This window comes from Aspergillus homomorphus, assembly GCF_003184865.1.
Source record: "Aspergillus homomorphus CBS 101889 unplaced genomic scaffold BO97scaffold_7, whole genome shotgun sequence".
NCBI classification, from domain to species: Eukaryota; Fungi; Ascomycota; class Eurotiomycetes; order Eurotiales; family Aspergillaceae; genus Aspergillus; species Aspergillus homomorphus.
The window spans coordinates 147,597-161,386 of record NW_020291893.1 but is presented as its reverse complement, the minus strand read 5'-3'; the positions used below and the strand labels follow the sequence as shown (position 1 = coordinate 161,386).

At 53.5% G+C, this 13,790-nt stretch overlaps 5 protein-coding genes across 5 annotated transcripts; 2 read left to right on the top strand and 3 right to left on the bottom strand.

The window, feature by feature from the left end:
• Positions 1-638, bottom strand: BO97DRAFT_403848 (uncharacterized protein). The gene has a single exon (XM_025694829.1). It carries the CDS (start codon positions 535-537, stop codon positions 355-357), a length of 183 nt encoding a protein of 60 aa, XP_025553949.1. The 5' UTR covers positions 538-638; the 3' UTR covers positions 1-354.
• Positions 639-3,003: 2,365 nt separating this feature from the next.
• Positions 3,004-4,204, bottom strand: BO97DRAFT_464119 (putative esterase; the record flags this gene model as incomplete). The annotated part of the gene is made up of 1 exon (XM_025699484.1): positions 3,004-4,204. The coding sequence occupies exon 1, from the start codon at positions 3,778-3,780 to the stop codon at positions 3,004-3,006; it is 777 nt and encodes a 258-aa protein (XP_025553948.1). The 5' UTR covers positions 3,781-4,204.
• An 804-nt stretch (positions 4,205-5,008) lies between these two features.
• Positions 5,009-5,519, top strand: BO97DRAFT_441292 (uncharacterized protein; the record flags this gene model as incomplete). Its single annotated transcript, XM_025698157.1, has 2 exons — positions 5,009-5,022; positions 5,079-5,519. The coding sequence occupies 2 exons, from the start codon at positions 5,009-5,011 to the stop codon at positions 5,392-5,394; spliced, it is 330 nt and encodes a 109-aa protein (XP_025553947.1). The 3' UTR covers positions 5,395-5,519.
• Positions 5,520-5,651: 132 nt separating this feature from the next.
• BO97DRAFT_403847 (catalase) lies at positions 5,652-8,058 on the bottom strand. The gene is made up of 8 exons (XM_025694828.1): positions 7,701-8,058; positions 7,572-7,630; positions 7,360-7,521; positions 7,184-7,308; positions 7,047-7,136; positions 6,731-6,998; positions 6,486-6,681; positions 5,652-6,426 (listed from the first exon to the last, which is right to left on the bottom strand). The coding sequence occupies exons 1-8, from the start codon at positions 7,999-8,001 to the stop codon at positions 5,897-5,899; spliced, it is 1,731 nt and encodes a 576-aa protein (XP_025553946.1). The 5' UTR covers positions 8,002-8,058; the 3' UTR covers positions 5,652-5,896.
• Positions 8,059-11,205: 3,147 nt separating this feature from the next.
• BO97DRAFT_432499 (glycosyltransferase family 2 protein) lies at positions 11,206-13,441 on the top strand (the record flags this gene model as incomplete). Its single annotated transcript, XM_025697545.1, has 5 exons — positions 11,206-11,356; positions 11,477-11,948; positions 12,009-12,909; positions 12,967-13,158; positions 13,211-13,441. The coding sequence occupies 5 exons, from the start codon at positions 11,206-11,208 to the stop codon at positions 13,439-13,441; spliced, it is 1,947 nt and encodes a 648-aa protein (XP_025553945.1).
• Positions 13,442-13,790: the final 349 nt, after the last annotated feature.

Below are 13,790 nucleotides of genomic sequence, written 5' to 3'. Positions count from 1 at the left end.
CGACTCCGTGCGGGCCACTTGAAGGCGTTGCTCGATGTCCCACCGACCGACCCACTATTGGAGCTCTGACCAGTCATTAATTTCGAAGGTGTTGCGACGGCTCCCTCGTGCGCCCTCTGGTTCCATCGATGCTGCTGCAGAACTCGGGGATCGTGCTATAACAACGTGTTGCTATAAGGGATCCGCAGTAGCTGATACCCTGAACCTCGGAGCAATAACGGTGTTAAGCCACAGCTCCTTTCGTGAGCACCACCCTTGGAGTTATCGATGTCGCGAGTTGTCTTCCGGCGAGGTCGGACCTTTACAACGATGGCTACTAGTCTCACAGCTGTTACCAGCCAGCCTGTTCCCCAATCACCGGTTTGGGTTAGTCACTTGGAGTAATATCCTCTGGGCTTGAATCTGTGGAGAGTCGCCGTGCGCCAACTGTTGCATGATACGTATCACCAGCAGAGGTGCCACCGAACTAGTCCACACGAGTACTAATGGCAGAGTCCTGCCAAATGACGGGCCGCGCAAAGCAATGTGGATGGTCATTTTCCCCAGCCACCGGATCCTAGCCTGGCAGGGATCCTCCTGGGCCGGACGGGTGTTTAAACCGTTCCTGATGCTACCGCATGCGCTAGACAAGTAGGACGTGCATAAGTACAGACACCATCATCCCACTACGCCTCTATCGTCCTAGTGCTGGAATCGACTGACTCTGAAATTATGTATTGTACGCTGTATCGCGTCTACACCCAGTTTCCAAACCTTCTGGGAAACTGCGCCTTACAGTCATACATGGTATCACGCACAATGTGGAGCGTTAATGCGGCTGTCGCCGATCCTGCACTCTACAGTACACAGGATGGAGCCTTGCAAGCACCGTGCGAGATAGCTAGACTGCTGAGCTGTGGGTTTCTGGGGCAGTGGAGATCCAAGCAGAATGTCCGAGGATGATTTGAGGCAACTCCGTGATACTCAGGGCTGCAATTAGACTGCTAATGCATGTCTCCCGGCAGGTCGAGTCGCGCAGATCCATGGTCTGGTCTGGATGTCCGACCCTACGAGACCGGACGGACAAAATGGCATGGTGGCTGGAGTCCTCACGACGATCGGAGGCAGGTTTTCGCTGATAGATAACCGTAATTCCCGTCCGCCCTACCGTCGAGGGTCGACAACTGCTGGCATTGATAGGCACGCCATCGAGCCCACAGGCTGTCCCACGGCCCGCCGTGCAGAAAGCGTTGGTGATTTCGTGCTGGCCCCATCGATCACTTGTGCGCGACCGCCAGGTGCACAGGCCGAGCGATGGTCCCTGCAGCCGCCCTCCCAACAATCGGTGCTCGTGGGTTTAAGGAGCTTGCTTGATCATACCGAGACCTGGACTACTCGATCAGGGTAAATGACAGGGTGGCAAGCTCTGAATCGCCCGACACGCCACTTGCGGTGTTTTTAGAACCCGGTGTCTCTGGCGATAGCGCTGCAGGAAAAATTCCTGCATCCGCACGGCTGTCCGGGAAGAGATCGCGAATTCTTCCGAAGAAAAACCGATCTGCGACGCGGCGAGGTTGGACCTGCCAAGCCTATTCATTATCGCCGCAATGCAACCTGGTTGTTTGCCCCCTATCTCGTATCTGGCCTGGCCCTGACATTTGTGATCATATCATTATCGCACTGTCCGCTATCTCGCTTCTTTGCGTCGGATCCTCGTGCCGTGCATCAGGCACTTGGCTAAGATTCGTGGATTCCACGCTGGAGCAAGCGGCGATATGTATGCAATCGGTGGGTGTATGCAGCTGGTATGTACGCTTGGTGCATGATTCTTGCACGAGCACAGATGGTTGGCGGGGGTGTGTTGACTCAGTGTAAGGGTAGTGTCGAGGTGGACTACTATCTATAGTTATCGGCCGGATTTGCCTCCTGCTTGGATGAGCACCGTCTCAATCCTTAGTGGTTTGACATGATATTCCTGACCTTTCTTGGCTATGGCTACTCAACACCTTCATCGGTTATGCTGAAGCTGTTCTTCCGAACGATACATCATGGTAAGCCTTCAATCGCAAGGGTCATCGTGAGCTAAGCGTCACTTCTGCCCCAACCGCATTTATACACGAGCACATTTGCCTGGGGAAGAGGGACTGGTAAAAACAGGAGTCAAATAACAAATTCTCCCTCTATACTGGCGTTACTCTACGAACCCAGCCTAGCTCGTCTCAAACTCATTGAGGTCGTACTGGCTAAGAAACCCAGCTGAGCAGAACCTGATGATAGGGTATCATCAGATGAGAGCTCTACATATAACACTGAATGCAACACATCGTCGCCCTAATCAGGTCACTGAGTCCTACTGACTGAGAGGAGTGAGTCAATACTATAGATATCATTTATCGCACCTCCTGGTGGTATAGCTCCAGGAAATGCTACAAGCACATATCTTCGACACATAGAAGCATATCAGCTCCTGCGGACCCCGATGCAGATAGCTCAAGTGGGTAAATGAATAATACTGGGCGGTCAAGCAAGAGTTTACTTTCAAAAGGCCTGGGTACCAATATCTTCAAACCAGGGAAATCGAAGTATAGCACATAGTTCAGTCTGGTCTTAAATATGCTCAGGGTCATTTTTTTGCAAGCATACCACATCCTCTCCAATACTCCCCGAGAAATCAACCAGTCGACATCGAACCCCAATATAACAGCTTCTCAACTCTCTAGTCCGATGCATCCTTCCAACGCAGTAATCGCTATACATCATAAATCCACTGCTGAATCAGAAAACCGGAGTCAGGGCCACAGATCACCTCAAGGCATGATGGGGAGACTACCCCAAAATGTATCTCAACCTGGTTGCAGGTGCATTTACACGGTCCACAAGAATTATCTTCACGGATAAATCCGCAGCAGATGTGGAAGCACATACATTCGAGTATAGACAATCAACCGTAGCCAGATACATCAAACAACCCCCCCCCCCCCCCCCCCCCCCAACCCACCTTCTTACACAGCACAAAAAGCCGCCCTAAGGCCAAAAATACTTCCTCTCATCCAACGCAACCTCCAACTTCTTCTCAACACCCACAAACCCCTCCTCCTTCAACTCAGGCAACGCCCCCTCAATCAAGAGCGCCACCAGGCCCCCAAAAACCACACTCCCCTGCGCATTCAGATGCGTCTGATCCTCAGGATTAAGGTTATACGTCCACGCATCGGCGGGCCCAATACTATTCAAGTAGCGGGTACTGGCCTCATTGAGATCAATGAACGTGGCGCCAGTGGCACGGGCAGCCGCGATGGTGGCCGCGCGCTGGGCAGCCAGGTTCTCGACGACGCGGGGCACGCCGGTGGAGTTATCGTAGCCGCGGCGCGACAGCGGCGTGACGAGGATGGGGTTGCCGCCGGCGGCGCGGACTTCAGTCACGAACCTCTCCAGGTTGCTCGTGTACTCTGTGATCGAGATGTTGGCCGCGGGTTTCTGGTCGTTGTGTCCGAATTGGATCGTCACGTAGGGATTGGCCTCGTTGCGCGACGCCGTGACTTTGGACAGCACGGTTGCCCAGTACCCGTCTGCTCGGTAGCTTACGGTTGTGCGCCCGTTGACCCCGTAGTTGATCCCTGTCGCGCCGTGGTGCAGCGTTGTGTTGATGAAGCCGTTGCCCCAGCCGCCGCCGCCGGTGGATTGTTTGGCAGTTGTGCTGTCGCCGGCGAGGAGGAAGAGGGGGGCCCGGGGCGTGGTTTTGGGATGGGCGTTGGTGCCCCCTGCTAGAGCGAGGAGGGAGGTTATGAGGTTGAGCTTCATTTTGGTTTTCTTTGGGATGGAGGTATGGTTGGGGGTGTGTTGCGCGAGAGGCTGCTCGTCATGACGGGTGTAGCTTTTATGTGCACCCTCTTTGGCTTCACCCCACCATATGGAGAAATTGAGCACAGTTTCCAGCAATCATCGAGCAGACTGATTGACTCGGCCAGGGGGTGGATGTCGCCAGGCCTGACTCTGCGTCTTGTTGCTAAGGCGCTGCTGCTGTTCGGTCGTCATTGTACCGGTGATGAAGCAGTGATCGAGCAAACCAGCGCCCAATTGACGCGACCCCGGCATTACCCCGCGTGGGGCGTCCCTGAAGAAGTCTGCGCTGCCAATATCCGATTCCCTGGAAAATATATGTCCGAGACCTGCTGCGGATCTTGCAGTGACGTGGTTTGGCAGGGGCCAAGCATTGTCCGAGATTAATCATTTAGATTGCCGCGCGGGGCAGCCCGGTCGAGCGGATGTGGATGAAGCAGGGCAGCTGAACATTTGAAGTCAAGCAGAGTGCTGTTGATGATGAGGGAGTTGATTCTGCTGCTCATGAGCCAAGTCTGGTGAATGGCCCAGGGGAATGCGCTTGCCAAGCTGTGTTAGGGTTCAGCATGTCAGTAGGTTGACCTTAGCTGTAGGCTGCTAGAACAGTATGCAGACCATGACCGAGAAGCGTGTGGGAGAGGATGTTGTAGGGTTTTGGTTATATTTGAGTATCTATATGTGGTTTACTCTCTTCCAATATATCTAGAGGTCATTGGCTGAGACAGAGAACGACCAAGACAGCTATACCTCATCAACACCACCCTATAACCAACCCCCAAATGCCAACACCACGATGCTCGGAATACGAGCATGCAAGCGAAGCAGTCAACAAGGCTCACGATCCCGAACGACAAAGAACAATGTCGGAACAAAGAACCTCTCATTGTCTCTATTGTCCGCAACAATGGCGTTGTATACCGTCGTCTGCCCACGCAGACGCACGCAAGAACAAATGCAGGACTGAAAACTCCCTCAAGATCGCCAGTCTGTATTCTCCTATCGCAACCAGCCAGAGGAGCTATAAGTACGGCACCACCCGTCGCCGTAACCTTGGTTGAGAAGATAGACAAATGCTCAACCTCCCCACAACCCAACTATACAGATTGTATAACTCACAAGGACAGACACGACTAACGCAACCATTGCAGCACTTACTTACCTGCTCTCACAGGCAAACATACCGAACAACATGCCTCATCACTGGTAAGTCCCGCCGTTTCTACCCCCAATCCGTCGAATCAAGCTAATATAGTGTATAGCACAGTATGCAGAACGCCCTTCAAACTCTCCTGCTTCGACCGCGGACACATCACGCAATGCCCCACCTGCGAGCAGATCTACCAGACCGCGCGTGAGAAAAGCTGTCCCTACTGCCGCAACGCGCTCCTGAAGCGCATAGCCCGGGAAAGTAGTCAGGAGGCCGAGGAGGCGAGTTCTCCGCGCTCGACGCCGGGGCCCTCTGCCGAGTACAGCGGTGACGAGAAGGAGAATGCCTCGCAGGGAGCGAAGTCTAAGAAGAAGAAGAAGGGGAAGGTTGTGCGCGAGACGAGGCGGCTGAAGGATTTGAGACGTTGATTGAGGAGTCGATTCATGTGGCCGGCCGGGTGAATTGGATTTGTGGCTGCTCGCTCGTGGGATCTGGATGCATGCGTGCGCTTGGATCTTGCGAGATGTCGTGCCGTTCGTCTGCGTGGGTAGCTTGTGCTTGTGCTTGTGCTTGTGCGAGTTACTTACTGTTGACTACGCGCGAGACGGGCGCACCGCCCGCTTGGGTGTGTGGGGTGGGTTCATTGGATCTCTATTGGCTTGTCGCGATTCTAACGAACCTCATTCTCTCCCTGCGTTTCAGTGCATGCATGTCCTGAGCGACTCAGTCGACGGGCTTGTCTTGCAACCGAGGACTACTTCCTTGCCTTGTGCATTGTATATCGTACTATGTGTACGACTTAGTGACAGTTGAGATAGTTTGCAGATTAATAGAATGACCAGTTTTCATGGAACAGCGTAACCAACACCAGACTCAAACGTGAGACAGACATACACTAGCCTCGCGTCAACCATTATCAAAGCATAGACCTCAAACATTGTAAATCGGCATCGCTGGACACATCCCCACCAGCTTGTCCGTCTCGACGCTGGGCATGAATTTGGCCGTCTTGCCCGCGCTTTCCGCCCCCTGCGACCGCTTCTCCACCTCGCTAAATTCGAACTTCTTCTCCGGCAGTAGATCGTACACGCCGCGCGCATACGCGGGCGCCACCCGATACAGCTGCGCCAGGTACTTGGCCTGGATCTCGGGGTACTCTACCACCCGCAGCAGCCGCGCGGTGTTGTCGTGCAGGTGTTGGCGCGCGCGGTCGTCCATCACCCGGTGGTACAGCTCGCGCGGCTGGTCATACTCCGAGTCCTTGCCCTCGTGGTAGAAGTGCGACTTGCGCCCGACGTTGTTGTCCGCCACCTGGTATGGCGCCTCGGCGGTGTCGGGCCGGAACTTGTGGGCGAAGCTGTTGGGCACGTATTGCGGCTTCATGCCGTGGTTGGCGTCGACACGCATCTGGCCGTCGAAGTTGAGCGAAGAGTACGATTTGGTCATAAAGGGGCAGTTGACTGGAATGGTTAGTGTGCTGCGGTTCGAGGAGATAGCGAGGAAGGGGCTGATGTAGTACCTGGGATCTGATGGAGGTTGATGCCAATGCGGTGGTACTGCGCATCCCGGTAGAAGAACATGCGGAATTGCAGGAGCGGGTCCGGACTGTCCTCGATGCCGGGCACCATGCTGCCCGGCGAGAAAGCGGCCTGCTCGACGTCGCGGTGGAAGTTCTCGGGGTTTTTGTTGAGCACGAGCTTGCCGAATTCGACCATCTGGTCACTGTCAGTTTTGAGAATCTTGGATGCTTCGATGTCCTCTTACCGGAAACTTGTCTCTCGGCCACACTTTGGTGACATCGAATGGGTCGAAGCCCAGTACGGACGGATCGGCATCCTCGGGCTGCATGATCTGGACGTGGGCGGTCCAGGAGACCTTTTCTCCGTTCTCGATCGCTCTCCAGAGATCGCGCTTGGAGTAGTCTGGGTCAGCTCCAGCGTGCTGCTGGGCTTCATCGGCGGTGAACTGTTTTTGGCCGCCGTCGGCGAGGAAGTGGTACTTGATGTAGACGAATCGGCCCTCGGCATTCACCCTGCCCTGTGTCAGAGTCGTACCCCAAATCCACTCGGGTATCACCTACCATCGGAAAGTATGACAGCCGTAGCCATGCTGATTCCGCCATCCGACCGGCGTACCATGGTCGCTGAAGAACATCATTCCTGCATGGTTACTGGTGACGGTCAGCGCAGTCCCTTCCCTCGCAGGATTGCCACATACCCCTCTGGTGTGTTCGCAAGCAAATCAAACAGCGAGTTGTGGTCCAGCAGAAAGTTCTGGGGGTTGCGGTACTGGGAGCGGATCACATCGGGGCCTTGAATCGGGTCGCGACAGAAGAAGACTGGCTAGATCCGGGTATCAGTGGCAGTCGGCAGATGACTCGTCAAGAGACATACGAAGTTCAATCCCACAATGTCATAGTTGCCCTCCCCGGTGTAGAATTTGATGGCGAAACCGCGAGGGTTCCGGGCGAGGTCGGGGAACTCTCTGCCGAGGGTGACGGTCGAGAAGCGGACGAAGACGGGGGTTCGGACACCGGAGGATCTCAGAAAGTTGGCCTGAACAATTAGTTACTCTCCCACGGTCGTAAATGGAAGATCGTCGTCACCTTTGTCAGCGAGGAAACGTCCTTGGTGGTCTCGAAGTATCCGAAGGCGCCACTACCGCCTGTAGTGGGGTTAATGGGTTAATGAGGGAATCAAACGCAAGAGCACAACAATCAATCCAGACAACGCACAAGGATGAACCATACGCTCCAGGTTCTTGGAGCGATTGAAATGCTGCTGCTTCTGAATGAGAAAAGTATCGGAGATGACGGGAATACCCCCCGCAGTCTTGCTGTGAGCGGGGTCGGGAAAGGGAATGCCTTCATTGTTAGTGAAGTAAGAAGCATCGTCGGCGCGTTGGCCGACGGTTTGCACGCCCGTCAGTTTGGCGGCAGTCTGGGCGGGCCCCTCATTGGCGCCCTGGAACAGCGAATCGGTTGGGGCCATCGCCCCCAGAGCTCCGCCCAACGCTTGCAACGGCCGAGTAGTCATTCTTCACCTTTGTTCGGCTACAAACACAAATCACTGACACAATGAGTCGCAGAAAGCTGATCTCTCTTGATCGCTTTCTTTAATCTTTCTCCCATTAACCTGTTCTTATAGCACTCATCATCGCGACACGCCAATCAAGTCAAGTCAATTACTACCCGGTCAGTATGACGACCACACTCCGGTCACCATCACGTCACCACTATCACATCGACTTTCACACTCCAATTGCAGTGAGAATCAACATCTCCTCAGTGACTTAGTAATTTTAGCGCATTACCCATCTACGTCGTCATGTCCGGTCTAGCCGGGTCGACTCGCACTCTTCAGAGCTTATCACGGAAGGTCAATTGCGTCCTGACACTCTCCAGCTTCGGCACGGAGGCAGCGGGCCTACGAGTGATACAGTATAAGAGTGATGAGAGACCACCTTGGCCATTCACAAAGTCAAGTCAGCCTTAACAACCGGCTGGTCCGCTCGCAAAATTCCAGCACGACCTATGGTCTGGTTGCAGCTTCAATTCCGTGTTGTGACCTCATTACCCCCAGGCTGCAACGTTCGACCAACTGTGTCGCTTCCACGCTTAATTACTGCTATAGCTCACTCAGGTAGTGATAGGGTGAAGTGCAATATTCGGGTTTCTCTGAGGAATGCAACAATCCTGACCCGTGCAGACTGGACGGAAGGGAATGTTGCAGCCGAATTCTCATTGGTCGGGATAACTCCCGGCCATTGAGGTGCGGGCAAGTCCAGTGCGGTGCAAGTACTGTACATTAATTCGATAATTTATATCAACGACTCTGGAATCGAATCAATCCAGGGATGAGCAGAACCTGGTCTCCTGCCTTCTGCTGCAGGGTGGCTTGAACTCTATTGCCGGGCCTTGCCCTGGATGACATGTAATCGTGAGCAGAGGGACAGTTGAGGAGAAGCGCCCTGTAGATTACCCACCGTCATTGACCAGCCCGAATCAATAATTCAAGTACTCTTGAATGGCCAATTCGAGTCTGGTGTTCTATGTAGTGCCGCAAACTTGAACCCAAAATAAATGTCTACGTCCCATGGTGGGACTGCAGCCGTCTACCCGAGCGGCCCGCAGTTTGGCAGATAGACTAGCATCAACGGACTGTATGCTTGTCCGATGGCTATTTTACCCTTTCAGAGCAGCGGCAATATGCTCATCACACGTTCATACTGGTCTATGACATTCCAAGTTGTTTGGTCATACTAGTACTAGAGGCCTCGATACAGCTGCGATTCAGATATACCGACTGCCTTCCAAATCAGAACTCGATTTCCACATAATCCAATTCCGTCAAACACGTCTAAAATTATCCCAGGATTCTCCTCCTATTGGCAATCTCTTTCAGTCGATCTCCAAGAGTCCAGCCCAGCAGAACTGCGCGGGTGCGTGCCTATTCTTAGGATGAGACCGGATTAAAGATGCGGCAAATCAGCAAGCGCGTTGGTGAATAAGCATTGCTGCGAGGGATGTGGTGGACGACACACATTCTGGTGGATTCCTCTCTAGAGACTGAATCGGCCGTTACTACCGCGAGACAGGATCTCGTTGCAAGGAAGGTAGGTTGTAGATTGGCCCATCAGTTCACATCCTCCTTGATGCATGAATTAAGTTTGGTAAACAAGGTATAGTTGTCACAAACCCTCGGGGAGAGTGAGAAACCTTGAAAGATCGGAGCTCTGCCTTGGAACCTGCCAGTCACAGTGGGTTCGGATCCGAGGCCGGAAAAACCATAGATCCCCGCCATAGTCAACATTCCACTGATCGGTTCGTCCATTACTCCTCCCCCCCCCCTCGAGACACAAATCCCGGGGCATCTACTGAATCCCTCTACTTTCAACTCATTGATGACAAGGCACAAAGTTGACAATAACAATAGCAAGAACATTCTCGATCTCCAATCATCCAGGACTGAACCTACCCGGCTTCTAGCCTTGCCAAGACCCCCCACCCGCACCGCATTGCGATCCGTCGACCCAAGATGAGCTTAACCTTCTTCCAGACTCGCTTCTCCCAGAACACCCCCCTCTTTGCAATTAGATCCCACCACGAAAGGCTGGGCACCAGTGGATTGAATAGCTATGGGATGGGCGTGGTGGTGATGCGCCTGATGGTTGCCCTATCCATTCCGCTAGAGCCGCACAGGATCACAATCCTATAGTCAGCATGCGGAATGCTAGTGTAACGAACCCATGCAGATCGATATATTCCTTCCACCATTGCCGATTCGTGTGCATTCGGGTGCGAGAACATTCTCTTGACCCTTTTCTCCCCTCATCGAACCGAGAACATCGTGATGGCTCCTTGATAGTGGCCTAGACCCGATAACCACTCGAGAATATTCCTTAGTCTAGGTTCGACTCCATAGCCGCCCGGAGGGATGTCTTACGGATTTATAGCCTACCTGTTTAAGCGGGCGGCAAGACTCTAGCCTCCATGCAGTGTCAACTAGCCCCTTGCCGTTGGGACCCATCTATGTCTCGGATAACAATAACGGGACGCCTCCGCTGTTGAACTGGCTCCCGCAGTGGATCGTTCCGCATGGAAACAGAGCCCCTGGGACCACCACAGGACGTCCGCTTCGTGTCCAACTGGGTGACCGTTGTATGGCCTTCTCCATCTTCCTAAGTCGATTCAAGCATGAAACTCAGTTAAGACGGCAAGGAAACGAACCACGAATCATCGATGGTCGGGTCGATACAAGAGAAATGCAACTCGCCAATACATGACTCGCGTGCTGCTCGTAGATTATGACAGACGGACAATTCCCTCTCCCACCGCAGGAGCATACATTCCAACCCGGTGTTGTGCTCTCGAGCGCGCGCTGGCCACCCTGGCGAGAGCAAGCCAATGTCCCATCATACATCCCTCCCGGCTGACTATTCCTTTTGTACCCATTCGCCTATGGAAGCTGAGTACTTCAGTTGGTGTGAAATTCCTGCCCGAATCGTACATTTTCGATGGGAACCCTGCCTCTTGAAGGTTGCACTCAATACAAGCCTTGTCCTTGTTTATGAACCTTCGCCCTTCCCCTCCTTTCTCATGATTCCTGTTTTTTTCCGTCTTCGCTTATGTGGCTGGATAATCTTTCAGCCTATCATCAATTGTCGGTGTAATCAGCTGATGCCGCACGGGGCGCATAGATGGCATCTGTCACTGCTGTCGCTCTACATTTCCCACTACTATGCAGCCAGATATCAACTTGCCGCTGGATGAGGAAATTTTCGTCCCTGAATCCCTCTTGGCAGCAGCCACCTCAAGCGGACCTTGGTCACAGAGACCGCACCGAGACATCCCCCGTCCACTTCGAAGTGGTGTGCCTTCGGATGAAGTTCGTGTGCACAAACGACGACGGACCGCCCCTAGCTGGCAAAATGGCACGAGACCTCATTCTGGGGGTCGCCCCTTGAGCACCGACTATGGTAGAACCGACGACATATACCCGCTGTATGAAGATTGTGTGGTGGTGGAGACCCCAGAAGGTCCTCACGCGGTCCCTCATTCAGCGCCAGCGGGCTTCAGCGATGATCCTATCCCCATTGCGGAGCTTCCCGGCTCATCGGTTCCTCCGCACAAAGCGCGCACAGCTCGGCAATCACTGGACAGCAGCAGCATCCTGAACAAGTTCACCGTCTTGTCCCCTGCCCCACTTCGCCAGACAATCAGCACTTCAGTCGAGAGAGCCCGGGAGAGCAGTCTCTGGACGCTATATGACAAAGCCAACCTCGTTCAGATCAAACACCAACGAAGATATTGGGTTCAAGTGCTGATCGAATATGGAGCATATACAACCTTGCTTCTGTTCGTCTACTTCGTGCTCGTGGGAGAGCCACTGTGGGGGGGCACCATCTATTGGTTATACTGGTTGATGCGAAACAAATTCGTTTTCCAAGGCGGATGGGCCATTGTCATCAGCTTGGTCATCTTGTAAGTCACTGTCTTAGGACTGACACACAGTTCTCTGCCCAATGACTTACGGTTCCACAGCTACTCATTCGCACCACTTTTGACACTCTTCGAGAAAGATCATCCCGACACAGAATACTACCAGGATCGCCACATTCACCCGACTGCTCCGGATACAGCGCTCTTGATTCCCTGCTACCGATCCGCACCCGTCATTGGTCAGACCCTGGAGGCTGCGCTGAAGATCTTCCCTGCATCTCACATCTATGTCGTGGCAAATGGCGATTCAACAAACCCTTTAGACAACACGGAAGAGATCTGTCGCCGCTATGGAGTCAACCACATCTGGTGCCCGGTCGGCTCCAAGATCATCGCCCTGTTTGTCGGCTGCTATGCGGCCAAATGCTTTCGTTATGTTCTCCTGACGGATGATGATTGTGTCCTCCCCGCGAACTTTCCCGTTGCCATCTCTCGCCTGACGGATAATGTGCGTTGTCTGGGCTACACGATCAAGGTGGTAGGACCTGGGTCTAGCAAAGGCACGTACTGCCAACAAGCTCAGGATCTGGAATATAAGCTGGCTGGATTGCAGCGCACCTTTGCAGGCCGCGTCGGCAGCGCCACCTTTCCACACGGAGCCATTTCCCTCTGGGAGCGGTCCTTTCTCAAGGATACGCTTCAAGATCATCCGGGCTTCTCGATCAGTGAGGATTGGTTTCTGGGAAACAGCTGCCGACGTCTAGGCGGGCGCATCAAGATGTGCAGCATGATCTTCGTCGAGACTGCTGCCCCACCTGCCTTTCTGTGGGTGGACAAGGATCAGAGCCGAGGGGGCTTTGGCGAGATGACTGTCTTCAAGCAACGATTCCTACGATGGAACTTCTTCCTGGTTAATGGCATGCGACATAACTTGGCATACATCTTCGGCTCCTGGAAGCTGGGGCGGTGGGAACTTGGTGCGAAGATCTTCGTAATGCAAGAGGTATGTTGCGCTTTTGACTGTAATGAGAGTGACTGACCAGACTGAACGAGTGATTAGGTATACGAAACCGTCTTGAGCATTATGGCTCCCTTCATCCTACCCATCTCCTTGATTGTGCGGCCGTCGTTCTGCATTGGTCTGGTAATGGCGACATTGGGATTGTACCTGCTGAACGCCGTGCTCTTCAATGAGATTCACCTGCGACTTAAAAATGAACGAGTGAGCTGGAAGGTCATCGTTGGGTATTATGTAAGTGGTTTCGATCAGTCCGTCGTGCCTTGTCTGACCACCTGCAACTCAGATGCCGTTCAAGATGCTCATCGCCGGCATCAACGTGATCAGCTGTTACTGGAGTCTGATCAAATATGCCAAGTATTTTGCGCAGCGGCGACCGAAGCTCATCGAGGACCACAAGGCGGTTGGGATAGTGTTGAAGCTGGAAGAGCTCCGACAGCATCAGCAGGGTGGGCTTGGTCGCAGCATGACTGTGCGCACGGTCGGAGTGCGTAGCCGCGCAAGTAGTGCTGGATGAGGATCATGGATCGAGGCTGTAGCAATTGTCCGTGCGTTGAAACTTGGAATCAAACAACTACGGAGCACGAGGGATATGAAGCGGTGGGAGATTCCTGGACTCGAAAAGCCCGACGTACGTCCGTTCTGCCTCAGACGACAACTTGTCCAGATGCGGAGCAGCCGTCCTTCATTTGGCCATCAACCCGACCTAGGCTTCTTTACGAAAACTCTATGACGACAACTGCATGAGATGTTGACAACATGGGCTATGACCATGAATGCTTCTCGGTAAGTTCTTGTGTGATCAGCGTTTAGTTCCTGCAATGACCTAATGATTAATGCTAGACAACCCCGTGATAAGCCGCGCG